General features: G+C 51.3%; 1 protein-coding gene across 1 annotated transcript; it reads right to left on the reverse strand.

Annotated features, from left to right (window-relative positions):
* Positions 1 to 4719: 4719 nt before the first annotated feature.
* MYF6 (myogenic factor 6) lies at positions 4720 to 5894 on the reverse strand. Its single transcript, XM_064142877.1, has 3 exons — positions 5376 to 5894; positions 5037 to 5127; positions 4720 to 4838 (listed from the first exon to the last, which is right to left on the reverse strand). Exons 1-3 carry the CDS (start codon positions 5892 to 5894, stop codon positions 4720 to 4722), a joined length of 729 nt encoding a protein of 242 aa, XP_063998947.1.
* Between the last annotated feature and the right edge of the window lie 14182 nt (positions 5895 to 20076).

A 20076-nucleotide genomic window follows, 5' to 3' on the forward strand; every position in this document is an offset into this window, starting at 1 on the left:
TCCCTAAGAAACGGTCAGTTAGAAGAGGTTGTGCCTGGCAGTAACTTGAACTCCTCGCTGACTTGTGTCGTACACACACACACACAATTCGATTTACCACGTTGGCGCTGGCTAAAATAGACGTGTTTACAGATTTATGCTTTGTGCACAAATAAACTTGATCTTTAAAGTGCAGCTCCGATCACCTTTCAGGAATCCAAGCAAGTGTGGATCTCCCGGTGCATAATGCCAAGCCCCTTGGTCCCGCTTTCCTGGCATGCTGAGCTTCAGCTCTTAATCCAGCAAGGCTGGGGTTGTTAAGAAACGTGCCTTTCCCCAAAAGTCTTTGAGGAGCTAGGAAAATTTGTTTCCTTTTTCTGCGAAATTTTTTGAGGGGCAGGGGAAGAAAGAATGGAAGAGTCTGTCACTCAGAAAGTTAAAAAATTCTGTAATTAGTATCTCTTAGAAGCCCCCGGCTTCTGCTTGTAAAGTGATCTCAAAACACGTTTGCAAAAGAGCAGTAGGTGAGTAGAACTAAAGAAAGGGACTAGAGAGCGGCAGCTCTCAGGCTGGCTAATGAGGCTGCTGGGGGACGGGACGGGGACTTGCAGTGGGGGCGGGTAGGGATGGCTACGTTTCAGGAGGCTGAAGTTCGGCAAGCGAGAACAGACTGAGCTCTCAGGCGCTATGGACAGGCAGAGAGGGAACGCTGAACGTGTCGGAACCGTTTTTAAACGCTGATTCTCACCCCAGCAGTTCTCGTTCGGCAGCAGTTGCTGTGCCGCACCTATTTCACGAGTGGTTCAATCCCACGTGAGAGCTTTTACCGAGGTCCATACTTCTCTGTCTAAGCAAAGAAAATCCTACCGAAACCATAAGTTACCGGGCCGGGGAGTGAGAGGTGTTCGGGGCGCACCCGAGCGCTTCCCGCAGTGCCCGGCCCCTGCCTTCTGCGAGCGCTCCGAGCCCCTCCGAAGCACTGCCTGTTTCTGCCGGCCTCGCCTGAGCGAGCGCCCGGGCCCTGGTGGGGACAGCAAGCAGCAACGAGTGTCGTGCACGGATGCATTTTAGCTTATGGTGCATGCGGGGCCGGCGACGCCCGGCGTAAGCCGAGCCGTCCAGTCGCTCCGTGTTGCCGTCGCCTCACCCCTCGCCCCGCTGGTGGGTGCCCGCAGAGAGGGTTCGAACCTCCGCGCCGTCCCGACAGCAAAACTGTTTCCCAGTTGGCTTGGTGAGGTCGGGAGCTTCCAGCAGTGTGAGAAACGTTTGGTTCCCCCCAGCGCTGGGAACCGTGCGCACCTAAGTAAACACATTAGTACCTGCCAGGGGGATTTGTAAAGAAGGCAGCTGAAGAAGACATTGGCCTCTGCTGGCACCCTGGGACTCCCAGGAGAGATCAAAGGGGCACGAGAGGGCTTTTAGCAGCCTTGAGACTGGGAAAAGTTGCTAGTTCCTGCTATCGGAGGAACGTCTCAGAGAGCACACGGCTCAATTATTCAATCTTGTCCCGCTCTCTCCCATTCCTCAATTCATTGTCCACAGAAAGGTAGAAGCTCTCAAAAAATGTAGGAGTTCCTCTAGGCAGCAGTGAACTCCAAGCAGGAACTTTCCTCTTGGAAATAGCTGCTGGGTCGACGCCTGCCCGCCTTGCCTGCGACCCCGGAAACCAAGCCCAGCCCGCTGCCGGCTGTCGCCTCTCTGGGTTGTGGGCGGTTTGACGGAGGTAAATAATAACACTAACAATAATAACAACACTAATAATACTAATGCACTGCTACTAATAATAATCTTTAAACGCTCCTTATCACTTCGGAGGAGAACGGTGACATAGCTGCACTGCAGACGCCCCGTCTTCCCTCACCCATCTCTCTCCGGACCCGCAGGCAGCCGGGGCAGGGACCCATTGCGGGCCGTAGACGCTCCCGTACCCCTCCGCTTCGTGAGGAGCGGAGCAGACAGATGCCAGCGCTCTCCAGGAGCATCTTTCTCGCGTGAGACAAACTGTGGCAGGGAGCGGCAAGTGGGAGGAGGCATTTGCATTCGTGTGAAAACTTCTATGCCTTTGTGCGTGATGAAATCACAAACCTCTTGTCCTTACCCAGTATTAAGCTTTGATTTTGTGATTACAGGGCACCGTTTACTTTGGCTGGGGACTTCAGTGAAGATTAGCGTTATTAATATCAAACACAAACATTTTAATTGCAAGCACACCGAAGACCTTCACTGGGAAGCCCGACGTGTCAGCCGCGGCCGCGAGGTCACATGGAGTCTCTTCAGGAGGTATTTTCTTTATTTAACGGAAGACAAAACAAAACGAAACAAAAGAGTACCCCCAAAATATCACCACCCCACCAAACAAACCAAAGGAAAAAAAACCCCAAACAAATACACCCACAAGAAAACAAACCAAACCAAAACTAAAACAACCACACGCACCCCTACACACACCCCTGAACAAAAGCAGCACACATCCCCAAAACGAAACAGAAAAAATCCCCAATCACACAAAACCAACCAAACAAACCCACAGTCTCCTTAGGCAAATATGCTCAAAGAATTGCCCAAGTTACCCTGCTGCTGGAGGAGACCTGCCGTGGGGGTCCTACCGGCCAGACTGACCAGTATGCTGGGCTGAGGGCAAATCTGGCAATAGTCTGGCCGATGTGTTTTCGGGGTGCTTCAGCTCGTCTCCTGCTCTATTGCGGGGAGCGGGTACTGCGGGTCTCGATTCGGACGGTGCTGCCTCAAACGTGTCAGCTTGGTGCGGCCCTTCTGTCGGACCCGGCGGGGATCGAACGAAGTGTTAGAAAAGACGACTTGCTGCTAACCCGGTCTGACACACGGTTGCTGGTTCAGTCCCTTCGCTACAGAAGTGAACTCTAACATCTTCGCTCCTTCGCCAAAACGCAGAGGCGGCCCGCAAGAACCCACGTTCCCCGGGGTGCCGCTTTCTGAAGGGCCCGAGATTTCCCCGAGGCAAAGGGGTGCTTGGAACGAGAAAAATGGGGAAGCCGCAGCTGCTCCTTACTCATTAGAGAGCGACTGCGGCAAAAACAAGTTGGTTGCTGTGGCAGGTGGAGGAAGGAGGGCACCCGGTGGGAGAGCCGGCTCCTGGAGCAGTCTCTCCTTCGGGCGGACCCACTCGTGCCGGGTGGGCTGAGAAGGGCAACACTTTCCAGAAAGGTGGCTATGACTTTTTAAAAAACACAGCATGAAAAAAACGAAACCAAGGGTTAAAGCTGACGAGCAGAGCGCCCGCGGGCAGCGAAGCAGCGTCCCTTTGCTTTTGCCAGCTGTCCAGCGAGCCCTCCGTGTGTGTGCGGGGCAGAGCCTGCTGTTCCCCGGTGGTCGCCCCTTCCCGAGGGTATAAACAATCCGTTACAGACCGTAACGCTCTGACTGTGGGCAGCTCCCTCCGCCGTCCTTTGAGACGCTCTGTTTTTTTACATCACTGAGTGAAAAACTTCATATGTTGTTGACCCCCTCTCCCCCCCGTCTTCTTTCTGTCCGCTTAACTCTCTCCTCCCTGAGGGGGCCCGTTCTCTTCTCCTTCGGGCTGAAGGAAGTCAAGGGGAGTTACCTTTCCTGGGAAGAAATCACAGCCCCCTGGGGAGCGGACTCCCGTCACAGCCTTTTGCCTCCCCGGGAGGCCAGCAGGCTTATCAGTTTGGCAGCAGGCAGGGCCTGGGTTCACGTCCTGCCGTGCCGGGAGGTAAAGGTGAGATGCGCCGAGCCTCTTTCTTCCCAAGCACTAGGGTGAGTGGGTCTTTCTGCTTTCCTTTTCTAAGCCCACCCACCCTGTTCAGGACAAGGCCGAAGGAGCCTTGCTTGGCTAACTAGGCAAGAGCCACTGTCGGAGACGTCGGGGGGAGCTTTACCACTTTCTCGGGGGGCGAGCACGTTCCGCAAGCACGGCGAGGATAGCGGCCATGGGTGGCTGCAGGCCCCGCCGAAACAGCCGCTGCTGCCGCCTGGCTTGCTCCGGGAGCGGGAAGGCCGGCTGCTGTGGACGTGGATAAAGGAGACACGCTCCTCACAGGAGAGAACGAGGGCAAAAATCTGTCCTGAGTGCTGCCTCCAGTCACACGAGTCGTGTCTTGACAACACACGTCTGGTGACGGGTTTTAAGTCTGGGTTGCTATTTAATTACGAAGTGGGGCAAAACACTGTAACACAAAGAGCTTTATTTTACAATCCGAGAAGTCTGCCTGTTCTTATATACAGTATCGCATCCCACCATTTAAATATATATATTTGTTATGTTTACAAAAGAAAAGACAGTACTAAAATTATTTACAGGAACGAAACGAGCCCGGAACCCTTTACAAACGACTAACACGAAACGCAATCGACAGCTTCACTCAGCCAGGAATGAACTTTCCGGTGAGTCTCAGTGAGAGGGGATCACCAGTATGCAGGTAAGTTAAGTGGTTTAAATTAAACAAAACAAACCAAAGAGGGAGGAGGGGTGGTCTATGGAACACAATTGAAAGAAAACAAAACTCGGCGTAGGGGGGTGGAGGAAATGAGGAAAGAAAAAGGGGAAAAGTCTATTTGACTCAAGTCAATGAGAGTCATTTTTTTTTGGGGGGGTGGGTGTGGGTGTAGGTGTACCTTGATTCGACCTTAACAAGGCCCCTGCTTGGGCTTTCCACTGTGTTAATTTGCTGCATTACTTCGTTTAGAGGGAAGGGGATGGGGACTCCATCTCCTTTATGTGTGCTACCAGAGCAGCCCGATTTATTTCTCCACCACTTCCTCCACGCTGGCCAGTTTGGGCTCGTCGGAAGAAATGCTGTCGACTATGGAAGAGAGACAGCGAAGGCTGCTGGAGGCTGACGACTCGACGATGGAGCCTCCTACTCAAAGAGAGAAAAGGGATTAAAGAGCAAACGATTCCTGCCGGGCCTGCGGGGCAGGACTCGCGGCAGGCGAAGAGCCTGGGAGGGTAAGACACCGTCAGGGACAGCGACCGTCGGGGATTAGAAAGGCGCTCGGGAGCACGGCCCGGAGGCTGCCGTTCCCTGACGGCGGATGGCGGCCGCAGAGCGAGTTACCTTCCTTGGGGCTGACGCCTAGGGCTCGGGAATGGTCAGAAACGCTCTGCCAGTCGGAGCTGCAGGTGCTCAGAAAGTCTGAACTGGGGATCTGCTGCACACAGGCGCGGGGGCGGAAGACACAGGGAGAGGATGGGTGTTAATGAGGCGGACGGCGGCTCCCCGGGGTGGGCCAGCTGCTGCTGGGAGGCCCGAGGAGCCCGCACGGTCCCCTCCGCGCCCGTCAGCCTGCCTTGCCGCCGGGGCCGCAGCAGAGGCTGTGCCGAGGAGGACGGACGGGCACGGAAGTTTCGCAGCTGGAAGTCAGGGTGACGGGAGGAATCAAGGAGCGGTGCTTACATTTCCCTGCTTGGGGGTGAAGCTGAAAGGATCCCCCCCGATCTCCTGCATTTTGTCCTGCTGATCCAGCCTGTGTAAGAGGTCCTGCAGTCTCTCGATGTAACTGATGGCACTCCTCAGGATCTCCACCTTGGGCAGCCTCTGGTTTGGATTCGCCACAGTCCGTCTTTTCAGAGCCTCGAAGGCTTCGTTGATCTTCTTCAGTCTCCTCCTCTCCCGCAGAGTGGCTGCTTTCCGTCTGTCTGTGGGGGCCGACTTTCTTTTGCAAGTTTTACAAGCCCAGATCAAACACTGGCCGGGGCAGTGGGGGGGTTGTAGTCCAGGGGGTGCCAGCACATGCTCCTCTCCACTGCTGTCACTGCCAGCCTCTGGCGGCATTTGGTCCTGACAAGGCGACAAGGTGCCATCACTGCCTGGGTACAGTGGGGATCCCTCGGCCATCTCCAGCTGCTGTAGGGCTCCATTCTCTCCGTCCAAGTAGAAGAAATAAGAGCCAGTTTCAAAAAGGTCCATCATCATGCTGTCCCCCGGCCTCTCTGCCTGCTTGAGTTGGGTGGCAGGCTCAAAAACACCCCGAGGAACAACCCAGATGGAATTTAATTAGTGACATAAGTCTTCCCTGCTTTATATAGGAGCTGCTGAAACCCTATCCAACTTTTAGCTGTCGCGGTGCATCACCCTCTAAAACTGATTCCAGCCAGTCTCCTGGGCGCTGTCCTGAGAACATCTCCTATTTAGAAAGTAAGGGGGGGATAGGGATGGGGGAGGGGAGGGGGGTACCAGTGGAGGAAGGCAGACTGGAAAAAGAAAAAGAAAGAAGAAATCGAGAAAAAGAGAGATAGAAGATACAGCCTAACTTCCCCCCTCCTTGAAATCCCAAGAGCTCGGGGTGCAGCGAAGGGACAAGAGGTGGGGGCACGGGAGCCGTGTCTGGGCACGACGGGTGGTCCTGTCCTCTCTGCCAAGCCTGCGGGGCCACGGTTGGAGGACAAAGGTGTGGGGCTTCACAGGGAGCCCTCCCCCAGCACACCCCTCACCCCCACCTCCTCTCAGCACACGCTCCTTGCTCCGGTGCTAAATATAGATCTACACGGAGGGAGTGCAGAGGCACTACTGACGGGTTAATACTTTCAGAAGAAGCCCCTACTACTCCCCTCTCCGAAGCCCCTACTATTCCCCTCTCCCTCCCCCGAAGCATGCCATTCCTGTGACCCAAGCCGCCCGGGCCAGCCCAAGGTTAGCAGCCAAGCTCACTGCTCCTCCGCACCCAGGGGGAAGGCTGCCAGGGCAGCCGCTTGCTGCCGCGCCGCAGGACCCGAGTTACTGCCCCTCGGCTTGGTCTTTTCGTCTGGATTTGCCCGCGTTGCTCATGAGGTGACAGGAGTGACTGCAGGGGACCGGGTTACAATCTGACAGGGCTCTGCCAGCAGTCCCTGTCCTTGACAGCCTTTAGGGCAAGCAAAGCCCAGGCATGTGGTGTAACTGCAGTTTAATCCTTGGGGCCTGGCAAGGTATGTCGAGCTTCCTAGCCCCTGGGATGGAAATGGAGCTAGCAGTGGCTCTCTGTTGGTGTGTACCACAACACTGCATCACATCAAGGCTTCCCTTACATCAGGAAAGAGAAGATATAGGGAAATGGACTACCTCTTTCCCTGGGTGCCTTGTGTTCTTTAAATCCTATTTAATGTCTCTCTACTTATATCGTAGAATCGTAGAATCAACCAGGTTGGAAGAGACCTCCAAGATCAGCCAGGCCAACCTAGCACCCAGCCCTGGCCAATCAACCAGACCACTGGCAGAAGATCCAGGCTTGGCTTGAACACCTCCAGGGACGATAACTCCACCACCTCCCTGGGCAGCCCATTCCAATGCCAATCACTCTCTCTGACAACAACTTCCTCCTAACATCCAGCCTAGACCTCCCCTGGCACAACTTGAGACTGTGTCCCCTTGTTCTGTTACTGCTTGCCTGGCAGCAGAGCCCAACCCCACCTGGCTACAGCCTCCCTTCAGGTAGCTGCAGACAGCAATGAGCTCTGCCCTGAGCCTCCTCTGCTGCAGGCTGCACACCCCCAGCTCCCTCAGCCTCTGCTCACAGGGCTGTGCTCCAGGCTGCATATACATCTCTGTGTGTTCACATTGATAGCCACACACACCTCTATATTTATGTGGATAAATACCTACATTTCTGTGAATTTCACAGCCACATGTAGAGAATGAATGAATGACTGAATGAAGCCTCTGGAATACCACAATATTTGTCAAATGTAGTTTCTAACTCAACTCTTCCTGAAGGGAGGTGGCAGCATTTTTGCCCCTTTCTGAAAAACTGCAATGAAATTGACAAATGTCATGACTATTCCTTCAAAACTGATGGAAAAAACCCACCTCTTTTATTTGTTTTCAGTACAAAAATCTTTAACAGTAATTGTGGTTTTGTTTTGACCAAATCACTGTTGTTGGACTGGATCTCATTCCTCCTTTAATGAGGCAGAACACAGCCCAGTTTGGGGTGAGACAAAGAAGTTCAGACTGTTCTCAGTGGAACCATAATATTAATATTCCAGCACTGAGATTTTTTTCCCTCTTCAGTGGAAAGGATAAGGAAAGGATCCTTAAAATAATACTAACTTTGCAGTTAGGAAGATGAACAGAAGATCCAGTATCTGTGTTTTGCAATTTGCTTTTTGTTTGGCACATAATTTCCCTGTGATTTGATTTATTTTTACCTGTAAAAAGGGAAACAATTTTGACCTTTACCCATCCATTGTTTTCCAGCCAATCCATGGAGGAGCCACACCTTGGTCTTACATGCTTTGGAGTTGCACGGGGATGTTTATCCCATATCATTAGTGATGGTAGTATTGACAAAACAAACTGTGCTAGTTTGAAGCTAGCTAGAATGTTTTGGTGAGAAGAACTAGGTCACAGGCTGTGAAAGGAAAACAAGCCTGATGTCTGCTGCACTCATAGGCTTGCTGAGAGGTATAAGAACAAGAATCCAAACATAGATGAGGCAGTTCTTCTGCCTGGGAGCTCCGAGCTGCACTTCTCTCTAGCCTCTCTGCTGTCTCTCTAATTAATCCACTTTGCTTCCTAACCCCCTGGCTGAACCTCCATTCTTCCTTGGGACTGGGCTAAGGTTGAGAGGGGTAGGGGGAAGGTGAAGGGGTGGTTGAGAGCCCCTCCTGGGGACTCAGGTTTCTGGGAGGGCTGTTGTGTTTCTCTATTACCTTCTACCTTGTGTATGTCTGTCTATAACTGTATATACTGTGAATATCTGCTTGCAAATTGTGCTCAGCTGTAAATACAAAGCTTCATTCAATTTCCAGAGCCAGCTGAGTCTAATCTGGGTGATTTCCAAAGTGTGTGTGGGTGGGGAACACCCGAGCCATCACACAACCCAAGAAGAAGTAAGTCTGCTGGCTGTATAAAATGTTCACTCTGCAGTCGTTTTTAGTTTTATTCCTCAGTTGGAACAAGTTTGGAACAAGGCGGAGATGCAATTGATCTACTTGATTTAAGAGACGATCAGGTGAGTTGGCTACCAGATAATTGCTCTTAAGTTGCTTGTTGCAAATGTTATCAGCTGTGGGGGAAGTGGTCTCTGTTTGTACTTCAATTGTGGAAGTTTTTCTTTCCCTATTCCCACTCCTTTTTTTTTCCCTTTTACATTCACATTCAACTGCATCTTTCTTAACAGAAACCCTCCCTTTGAATGTATTTTATTGCTAGTACCATGCTGTTGTTCTGTCTTTATTGTTGCCTTTCCCAAACAGCTCATAGACAAGGCTGGATGAGATTTTAAGCAGTCTATCCATGGCAGGGGGGGTTGGAACTAGATGAGCTTAAAAGTCCCTTCCAACTCAAGCCATTCTATGATTCAAACTTTGTGTTTCATCAAGTTTCTGAAATCTCTCAAAGACGTCACCTGGCACCTTCTGCTGATAACTTTAACACTGCTTTCTTTCTGTAGGAACCACACTTTGAAAATTTTAGCATTTTTCATCTATTTTCTCAGCATAAAATTGTCCTCAGTGCAGTCTCAAGGCAGCCACTTACAGTAACTCTTAGCTACAGAAAAAGTCTAGGCTCTTATTGCCCTGTTTTCTGTCAACTCCGAGTCACACAGATCTGACCCAGTGTATTCAGGTAAGGGTGGCTGTCGTGCCTGGGGGCATGTGTTAACATCCATGTTTTGTTGTCACTTTTAACCTCTGTGTCCCAGCTGAAGCTGCTGGAGGGCTAATTGCCTGCCAGCCCTCCTGATGTGTCAAGAGGTGCACTCAAACACTTAGGATGCGTTCACATCTTCATTTGCATTTGCCTGGAGTGCCCTTGTGGAGGCAATTTCGTAACAGCTCCCACTTTTGGTACTCATTACAGAGTGCTCTCAGAGCAGGTCATCTGAGTTCTGTTCAGGAGGAACTCCAGAAGGCATCCTGAAATGAGAAGGTCTCTAGCACTGCCAGTTTGTACAGATCATATTATCTGCTAACGCATTCACAGTAACAGCTCACTGGAAAGAGCTAGGAAAAAACCTTGACATGTTGCTGCCTTCAGGAGCAGTGTGGGCAGCAGGACAAGGGAGGTTCTTCTGCCCCTGTGCTCAGCTCTGCTCAGGCCACCCCTTGAGTGCTGTGTCCAGTTCTGGGCTCCTCCATTCAAGAGAGACGTTGCAGTACTGGAAGGTGTCCACAGGAGGGCGACAAAGCTGTGAGGGGCCTGGAGCAGAGCCCTGTGAGGAGAGGCTGAGGGAGCTGGGGGGGTGCAGCCTGCAGCAGAGGAGGCTCAGGGCAGAGCTCATTGCTGCCTGCAGCTACCTGAAGGGAGGCTGTAGCCAGGTGGGGTTGGGCTCTGCTGCCAGGCAGCCAGCAACAGAACAAGGGGACACAGTCTCCAGTTGTGGCAGGGGAGGTCTAGGCTGGATGTGAGGAGGAAGTTGTTGTCAGAGAGAGTGATTGGCATTGGAATGGGCTGCCCAGGGAGGTGGTGGAGTCACCGTCCCTGGAGGTGTTGAAGCCAAGCCTGGCTGGGGCACTTAGTGCCATGGTCTGGTTGACTGGCCAGGGCTGGGTGCTAGGTTGGACTGGATGAGCTTGGAGGTCTCTTCCGACCTGGCTGATTCTATGATTCTGTAACCACTACGAGGTTTGCTGCTGAGATTGTATATTATGCAGTTGCAAAAGCTATGGGCACTGAGTCAGTTCATCTTTGCTTTCAGAAGGAAGTTGAAGCAGATGGGAGGGATTGAGGTAACTTCACTTTTTAAAGATATTTGAAACAGCTGAGAGATGTGGTGCTTGTAAGGGGAAAGTTGATGCACAAGAGATAGCTAATCTGGTAAGGATGATGTCTCTAGCTCTGAATCTGCAACATGAGATTAGAGATTTTCTGTGTTTTCTTCAAAGTCTGGCCACTGGTGGTTCTATGGAGGGCTTAGTGTTTCTTATGTGACAATGACCTATGGGAAATTTAGGCAGAAGAACTCTACTGATAATAATGAAAGCATAATTCCTGTTATAGGAATGCAGCATGTGGAATTTGATGGCTTGTAGTATGCAAGAGCACTTCTTAGATGAACTTAATCATCTCTTCTTTCCTTAAAATGTCTAAATGCCATGAAGGTCTGAAGGGGTGAATATGGATTAGCTTTAATTACTGATTTTCATTTATATGTGTTGTTAGGCTGACTTCAAGCAAAGCCTGGCTGAGGCACTTAGTGCCATGGTCTGGTTGATTGGATAGGGCTGGGTGCTAGGTTGGACTGGATGAGCTTGGGAGTCTCTTCCAACCTGGTTGATTCTACATAGAAAAGCCTGGATGTTGCACTTAGTGCCATGGTCTAGTTGATTGGGTAGGGCTAAGTGATAGGTTGGACTGAATGAGCTTGGAGGTATCTTCCAACCTGATTGATTCTATGTAGAGAAGTCTGGCTGGGGCACTTAGTGCCATGGTCTGGTTGACTGGCCAGGGCTGGGTGCTAGGTTGGACTGGATGAGCTTGGAGCTCTCTTCCAACCTGGTTGATTCTATAACTTTCTCTTACCTAGACTCTGTTGTTTGCTTCACCCTATTCATATTCTGTTTGCATATTCACATTGTCCCATGACCTCTCCGTGGGGGATTAGGAACTGCCTGGAGAAGGTGTGTGTGCTGTGCATGCCAGTGTCTGTGCACATGTGCCAGTGTCATGAACATGTGCCAGTTCAGAGAGTTTGAAAAGCCTGTGGGAGAAATTCATCCCTCAAATGTAAGTTTATCAAGGGAAGTACTGAGTGGTTGAGTGAGTGCTCTGGAGCTGGGATGTCAGGAAGGTAGAAACCCGTGAAAGCCAATTTTGTACAATGTTATGGTCTTTGTAGGGGAAGATCCAAACATTCCTATTGACAGAGGCCTTGGCTGTGTAGCTGTCCCAGGTTATTGCTGTTTTCCTTTCATTGGATATGGACTTTAGTGTTCCTATCAGTTACAGTCCCATTAGTATCTGAGAGGTACAACCTTGCTAACTAAACAGACTTCTCCAGTTCAACGTGGCAAGGTAGGATTTCATTGCAGCTCTCATGTTGGGCAGTTATGAGCCACAGCTCTAAATGGCAGATGCTTTAATGCCGGTGTCAGGCTCTGCAGTGACAAATAGTCACCACTGCACAAACATGCTTCTTGTACTACAAGATGCTGTCCTGGGGAGGAGGCAGTGCCAGTCAGGAACCAGAGACATACTGCTGGCTGGGACAAGCAATTTCCATGGTTCTGTGCACCAGGAGGCATTCCTTTTGGGAAGAAAGGTAGCAATAATGACGACAGATGTCTTCTGCTTGGGGTTAGGCAAAAAATGAGTGGCACAAAATGTGATGAGTACAAGAGAAATCATTGTGCTATACAACCATGTTTTCCCACCACATTTCTTTCTGTAATCACCTGCAAGGCCATCTTCACAGCCACGGCCTTGTTTGTTCACACTAGAAACAGCTGGAAGTGCAGAGTGCATGTCACACCATGTAGCTTCACAACATGACAACTGTGACACTTAAACCTAGTTGAAAGAGCAACAGCCAAGCCACAGTCACTACTAGTAATGGGAGTAGATGTCAAGTTTAGTTGTGTAAGTGAACAGAAGGAGAAGGTGTGTGGAGAGAGAGTCTCTGTGTCTAAACCTCTCTAATAAGCCCGAGTTACATGCATAGCTTTTTCATTTGAGCTGCCATTGCACACTGCTGATCCCAACAAGCAGCCATGCCAAGTAGGCTGAGTTTGCCACCTCGTTGCCTTCTGCAGCTATCTAAAGGGAGGTTGCACCAAGGAAGGGGCAGCCTCTTCTCCTTGCTGACAAGCGACAGGACCAGAGGAAATGGTTTCTAGCTGTGCCAGGGGAGGTTCAGGCTGCATATTAGGAAATGTTTCTTCCCCCAAAAGGTTATCAAATACTGGAATGATCTGCCCAGGGCAGTGGTGCAGTCACTGTTCCTGGAGGTGTTTGAGCAGCCTGTGGACCTGGTGCTCAGGGATGTGGTTTAGTGTTGACAATTCAGTGCTGGGTCAAATCTTGAACTGGATGATCTTCGAGGTGTCTTTCAGGTGGATATATCCAGTGAGCCTGTGATTATGTGAAGGCAGCCAGAAATGCACTATAGATATTCTTGCAAGAGACTGTATGGTGAGACTTGTCAGGTTCTCAAGGACATGCATTAGCACTTCCTTGTCCAGTTTGCTAGCATCAGTTAAGCAAGATCATAGAATCAACCAGGTTGGAAGAGACCTCCAAGCTCATCCAGTCCAACCTAGCACCCAGCCCTGGCCAGCCAACCAGACCATGGCACTAAGTGCCCCAGCCAGGCTTGGCTTCAACACCTCCAGGGATGGTGACTCCACCACCTCCCTGGGCACCATCCCTGAAGGTGCTGAAGCAAAGCCTGGATGAGGCACTTAGTGCCATGGTCTGGTTGATTGGCCAGGGCTGGGTGCTAGGTTGGACTGGCTGAGCTTGGAGGTCTCTTCCAACCTGGTTGATTCTATGATATTGTCAATACCTGCTTGTCTTTTGTGCTAAGCTATAAATATAACACTTCATCCAATTTCCAGAGCCTCTGAGTCTAGTCTGGGTGATTTTCCAAAGTGTGGGGGATGGGGTGGGGCAAGGAACACCCAAGCCCTTACAATCCATAAAGCACACATGAGCCTGGCCACTGCTGGTCACCCATTCCCTTTGGAGTTGCTCAGTATGGAGGACTGCCTCATCAGACATGTTGTAGGGTACACCCCTGCTTATTTCCATGGTATCTGCTTACCAACATGTTGTCCATGAATTTATCTAATCCTTCCTGAGCACCCCAGCAGTGTCTCACCTCCCAGAGAATTTTTGTGCTTACTTACACCTGATAGTGAATGCAGGATCAGGTCCCAAAGGACAGGCCAGTGAAGGCAAACCTAGATAGATCTTCCTTCCTTCTGTGAACTATGAGAAGGGTCTCCGAGCTGCCAAGAGGCATAGGAAGCATGTAGGTTAGCACATGTCAGTCAGCAGCAATGCCATCAGGGGCCTGGTTCCACATGGGACTTATGTGTCTAAATTCACAGTGTAGATACTCAGGCCTCACTGCAAAACCTTAGAGCTGTCTGAAACGTGAATGTGCCATGTTCTCCTTAAGTGCATTTCCAGATTGCACCCAGCATCTTCTGCTGGATGTACAGAGAAATCCCCTCACTGTCCAGCAGAGCAAATAGGTGCATGATTTTAATGTGCTTCTGCCTGGCATGTTGACAGGACTTCAACCAGGTGGATTCAGAACACACTTTCCAGGCTGGACCTTGTGCTCTTCATGCAGTGGCTTAGGGTTTGCCATAAAGACTTTCTTCTTGAGAAGAGTGTAACTGCCTCTTACCAAAAACACAAGAGAGGAGGTGGAAACCCCCAAGTAACCTGATCAGACATTGAACATGGCTCTGGATTGGATGAGCTCTGCAGGTTCTTTCCAACCCAAATTCTTCTGCTATTCTCTTTTAAAGCTGAGGAACAGCAGCCATGAACAAGGCAGGGAGAACCTGACCCCTCTCCAAAGCCAACCACTGAAAAATCCAACTAAAGAAACTTCACAAACCAACCAATCAACCCACAAATCAAAAAGAAGGAAAGAAGTTAAGGCTGGAAGAGAATGGGTAGCATAGACATGCTAGGACAAAGCCAGGAAGGGAAGGAATCGCTGCCAAAGGACCTGAAAAGGAAGATGAAACTTAATTCAGTATTACAGCATCAGAAGAGCAAAGGGAGTCTGAGCAGAGTGAAAGCTGTTAACAGATGATGCTGGACTGCAATGCCAAGCACAAATCCAGGCTGGGCAGTGAGTGGCTGGAGAGCAGCTCTGAGGAGAGGCACTTGGGGGTGAGGTTCTTGTTGAAGCTCCTGAGGTTGGCTTGTGCCCACCTCTGCAGCCTGCCCTGGTCCATCTGGATGGATCCTGCCCTCCAGCCTGGCTGCTGCACCACACAGCTTGGTGTGGGCAGCAAACTTGCTGAGGCTGCACTCAGTGCCTCTGTCACTCACAAAGATGTTGAACAAGACTGGTCCCAGGACTGATCCCTGAAGGACTCCACTTGTCACTGGCCTCCCCTTGGCCATGGAGCCATTGACAGCCACTCTTTGGTGTGGCCACCAAGCCAGTTCTTTATGAATCTTGTGCTCCACCCATCACACCCATGTGTCACCAGCCTGGAGACCAGGATGTGGTGTGGGACAGTGCCAAAGGCCTTGCTCAGGTCCAGGTCAATGCCATCAGTTGCTCACCCCTCACCTATGAGTGTTGTGACCTGTTCATAGCAGGCCTCCAGGTTAGTCAGGCAGGATTTGCCCTTGGTGCAGCCATGCTGACTGTACTCAATCACCTCTTCACTCTTCTCCTGTCTCAGTAGTGCCTCCAGGAGGATCTGCTCCATGATCTTACTGGGCACAGAGGAGACACTGACTGGCCTGGAGTTCCCTGGCTCCTCCTTGCTACCCTGCTTGAAAGTGGGGGTTGTTTCCCCTTTCCCAGGCAGTGGGGGCTGCACCAGGCTGCCAGGGCTTCAGCAATATAACAGAGAGGGTTTTCTTCAGGCATTGCACTGCATCTCAAAACAGATACAGCTCCTCCAGCTAGAAAAAGCCCACAGAATGCTGGCACAAATGATGAGAGGCTGAGGGATATTACCTGAGTAAATGTGGAATGAGTGTGAGACTGGCAAAGTCAAGAGGCAGTGCTGGCAGTGATCAAGCAAGCACTCAACAACTGCTGTGAAGAGGAACAGAGTGAACTGGGTAGAAAGTAGCAGGTGGGTAGGAAAACCCCACATGAATGTTGCTTTAACAAGGCAGATGTACTTAAGTCTCCAGAGGGAAGGGAGAACAGACTGGCTTAGCTCAGCAGCAGTGTGTAAAGCTGTCAGGAGCAATGCAGACTCCAAGCAGAACATGGCAGGACAGAGGTTTTCCAAGCTTCCTCTTGCGTATCACTTTGCTCTGAACTGTGCTGCCCTTGCTCCCTGTCCAGAGAGTCCTGCTTCGGCTGGGGCAGCTGCAGAGAACTGAGGATGGAAGGGGCAAGGCAGATATGGGTATCAGAGCACTTGCAGGCAGAGAGGAGGCCCAGCCAGGCTTCTGTAATGCTGTTTAATAGAGTAGGTGAGTGTTTGACCAGCTGCCTTCCACATTTCATGTGGGAGCCTGCCCCCCTCAGGCTACCGACCTGTCCCAGTTAGCATGGGAATGGCCTCTGGTGTGCCCCTGCTGGGGCAAAACAGATCACACACATGGCACTGCCCCAGCAGCCTTAGCCTAGGGATCAGAGCCTCTGCCTGAGGTGTGATAAACAAGGGTAAACAGCTCACAGGATGCTAGGGGTTGGAAGGGACCCAAGGAGATCATCCAGCCCAACCCCCCTGCCAGAGCAGGACAATGCTATCTAACACAGGTCACACAGGAACACATCCAGACAGGCCTGGAAAGGCTCCACAGAAGGAGACTCCACAACCTCTCTGGGCAGCCTGTGCCAGGGCTCTGGGACCCTTACAGGAAAGAAGTTCCCCCTTGTGTGGAGGCAGAACCTCCTGTGCTGCAGCTTACACCCATTGCTGCTTGTCCTATCCCAGGGAGCAGTGAGCAGAGCCTGTCCCCCGCTCTTGGCCAGCCCACAGATATTTATAAAGTCTTCTCTTCTCCAGACTAAGCAGCCCCAGGGCCCTCAGCCTCTCCCCATCAGCCATGCCCTCCTGTCCCCTCATCATCCTCCTAGACCTCCACTGGACCATCTCCAGCAGATGCCTGTCCCTCTTCAACAGGGGAGTCCAAAACTGAACACAGTATTCAAGATTGGGTCTCAGCAGGGCAGAGTAGAGGGGAAGAAGGAGAACCTCCCTTGATTGTTTCCTGGGCTGGTGTGATGGTTTGGGTGTTCCCTGCCCCCCCCCGTCCCTCCCCCACTTTGGAAATCAGCCAGACAGGACTCAGCCACTGGAAATTGAAGGAAGCTTTGTATTTACAGTTTAGCACAACAGACAAGCAGAGAGCTACAGCAGATCCAGAAACAGACAAGGTAAAAGGTAACACAGAAGCACAGCAGCCCTCCCAGACACCTGAGTCCCCAGGAGGGGCTCCCAACCACCCTAACACCTTCTCCCACTCCCCTACCTTACCCCAGACGTTGCCTTGTGCCCAAGGAAGGATGGAGGTTGGCCCGGGGGGTTAGGAAGCAAAGTGGACTGATCAGAGAGATGGAGGGAGAGGTTGGAGTGAAATGCAGCCCAGAGCTCAGGCAGTGCTCAAACTCCCTTGCCTATGTTTGGATTCTTGTTCTTATACCTCTCAGCAAGCCTATGAGTGCAGCAGACATCAGCACTGTTTCCCTTTCACAGCCTGTAATCTAATTCTTCTCACCAAAGCATTCCAGCTAGCTTCAAGCTAGCACAAAGCTTTATTTCCAACCAGGACCCTAGTCATAAACTGTAACAGAACTTCATGACCAGAAGAGCTCATGGAATGCAGAGGGTCTGGTCTGCACAGAGACCTTCCCGTGCCCAAGAGCCACAAGTGTGTCTGCTAGAGAAAGCAGCAGGAGGAGTGCACATGTGGGGAGGTTGGCATGCAGGAGATGGCTCTGACTGCCCTGTGACCTCCCTGCCTCCCTGTGAAATGAGGCCGAGTTGAGTGTCTGAGCTATTCTGACCACGCTGGCTGCACAGCTTCCACTGGCTCGCTTCCAGCCTCGGGGCTCTGCATTACCCTGCAGTGCCAGCAGCCCCTCAGTGCCAGCCATCTGATCATTTCTCTTTGGCATGGAAGGTTTACTGGAATTGTGTGCAAGCTGTGGGCAACACAAAGCCAGTCTGTGCTGAGAGACAAAAGCCTGCAGTGATTCCTGCAGCCCTGCTTTAAGAGGCACTAATGCCAGTTCTGCTACAGCCTATGTTCTCTTGCTCTGAGTGTAACTGAAAGTGTTCTAGAGCACAGAATCACAGAATCAGGCAGGGTTGGAAGGGACCACAAGGAGCAGCCAGTTCCAACCCCCCTGCCATGCCCAGGGACACCCTACCCTAGAGCAGGCTGCACACAGCCTCAGCCAGCCTGGCCTGAAACACCTCCAGCCATGGGGCCTCAACCACCTCCCTGGGCAACCCATTCCAGCCTCTCACCACTCTCATGCTCAACAACTTCCTCCTCATGGCCAGCCTGAACCTACCCATCTCCAGCTTTGCTCCAGTCCTGCCACTCCCTGAGAGCCTAAAAAGTCCCTCTCCAGCTTTTTTGTAGCCCCCTTCAGATCCTGGAAGGCCACCAGAAGGTCACCTGGGAGCCTCCTCTGCTCCAGCCTGCACAGCCCCAACTCTTTCAGTCTGTGCTCACAGCAGAGCTGCTGCAGCCTCTGAGCATCCTCCTGGCCCTGCTCTGGACACACTCCAGCATCTCCACATCCCTCTTGTAATGGAGGCTCCAGAACTGGCTGCAGGACTCCAGGTGGGGTCTCAGCAGAGCACAGCAGAGGGGCAGAATCACCTCCCTGGCCCTGCTGGCCACACTTCTGCTGCTGCAGCCCAGGCTCTGGTTGGCTTTCTGGGCTGCAAGTGCACACTGCTGGCTCCTGTTGAGCTTCTCCTCCAGCAGCACCCCCAAGTCCCTCTGTTCAGGGCTGCTCTCCAGCCACTCACTGCCCAGCCTGCATTTGTGCTTGGCATTGCCTCGACCCAGATGCAGGACCTTGCACCTGGTCTTGTTGAACCTCCTGAGCTTGGCTTGTGCCCACCTCTGCAGCCTGTCCAGGTGCCTCTGGATGGATCCCTGCCCTCCAGCCTGGCTGCTGCACCACACAGCTTGGTGTGGGCAGCAAACTTGCTGAGGCTGCAATCCGTGGATTTTTATGAAGTATGAAGTTCTTTTGGTACAAATATTGGTTATATTTACATAGTTTCTTCAAGCTTGTGTCTAAGTTTCAAATCCTCTGGAACTGACACTGCCCACTTTGACACTTGTTGGTTAGTTTTCTCTCAATGGAAGCCTTCTCCTTCTTTCAGCTGTTGCAGCAAGTTCATAGCTCACAAAGTCTCCTTACAATACCCTGCTGAGGATTTTTTCCCCTAGTTTTGGGGAAGCAGAGCACACAGCAGCCCTGAGTATTTCACAGCTCCATTAGAGCAACTTGTCACTTGTCCCAGGGCACATTCAGAAAGGGAAAGCTTTGCTCTAACCTCTGTAGGGTTGGTTGGTTGTTTTTCAATCAGAATCAATTACTTCTATAGATCAAGGCTTCATGGCCCTGACTACTGATCCAAGTCATGTTTCCTTTTGCTAGCCTGAAGTAAACTGTTCCCACTGGCCTTGACTGATTTATTGCTTTCAAGAGCTTGAATATAACAAGTTACCCATGGCACAGCAATGTGCCCCTGTGCCCAAGAAGGCCAATGGCATCCTGGGGTGCATTAGGAGGAGTGTGTCCAGCAGATCAAGGGAGGTTCTCCTCCCCCTCTGCTCTGCCTTGCTGAGACCTCATCTTGAATACTGTGTTCAGTTTTGGGCTCCCCTGTTTCAGAGGGACAGGGATCTGCTGGAGTGGGTCCAGTGGAGGGCTATGAGGATGATGAGGGGACAGGAGGGCATGGCTGATGGGGAGAGGCTGAGGGACCTGGGGGTGCTTAGTCTGGAGAAGAGAAGACTGAGAGGGGATTTGATCAATGTTTATCAGTATCTGAGGGCTGCCAGGAGGGGGGGGACAGGCTCTGATCACTGCTCAAAATATTTGTTTATATATCTTTGCTGGAATAATTGGCTAAGTAGGGTTGTATCCTAGCACTCAGTTGAATCACAAAGGGTGTTACCAGCTGGCACAGAGATGTTTCCTGTATCAGTGTTTGCCCAGTGAGCTCGGCACGCTTTGCAGTAAAGCTTAACTGTGTAGCTGCATGCATGGCAAGAATGCCCTGCACCTTAGAGTACTCAGCTCAAAGGTGGTCCTTAACTTGTCCCAAATAAGCTTTGTGCCTTCTGGGACACAACTCCTGCTCAGCAGGCTTCATGGAATGTAACTCTGAATGGCAGAGCTTAATTTGCACATTAGGTTTCCAGCATCCAAGTATTGTTTTCATATCATTCAGAACTCCATCTCCTGCAAAATATTCCAGGGACATCCTTGTGAAGCTTCCTTCAGCTCAGTTTTGACTGTAACGAGCACTGGCAGCGTTTA

Source organism: Pogoniulus pusillus, chromosome 4 (assembly GCF_015220805.1).
Source record: "Pogoniulus pusillus isolate bPogPus1 chromosome 4, bPogPus1.pri, whole genome shotgun sequence".
Taxonomy (NCBI): Eukaryota; Metazoa; Chordata; class Aves; order Piciformes; family Lybiidae; genus Pogoniulus; species Pogoniulus pusillus.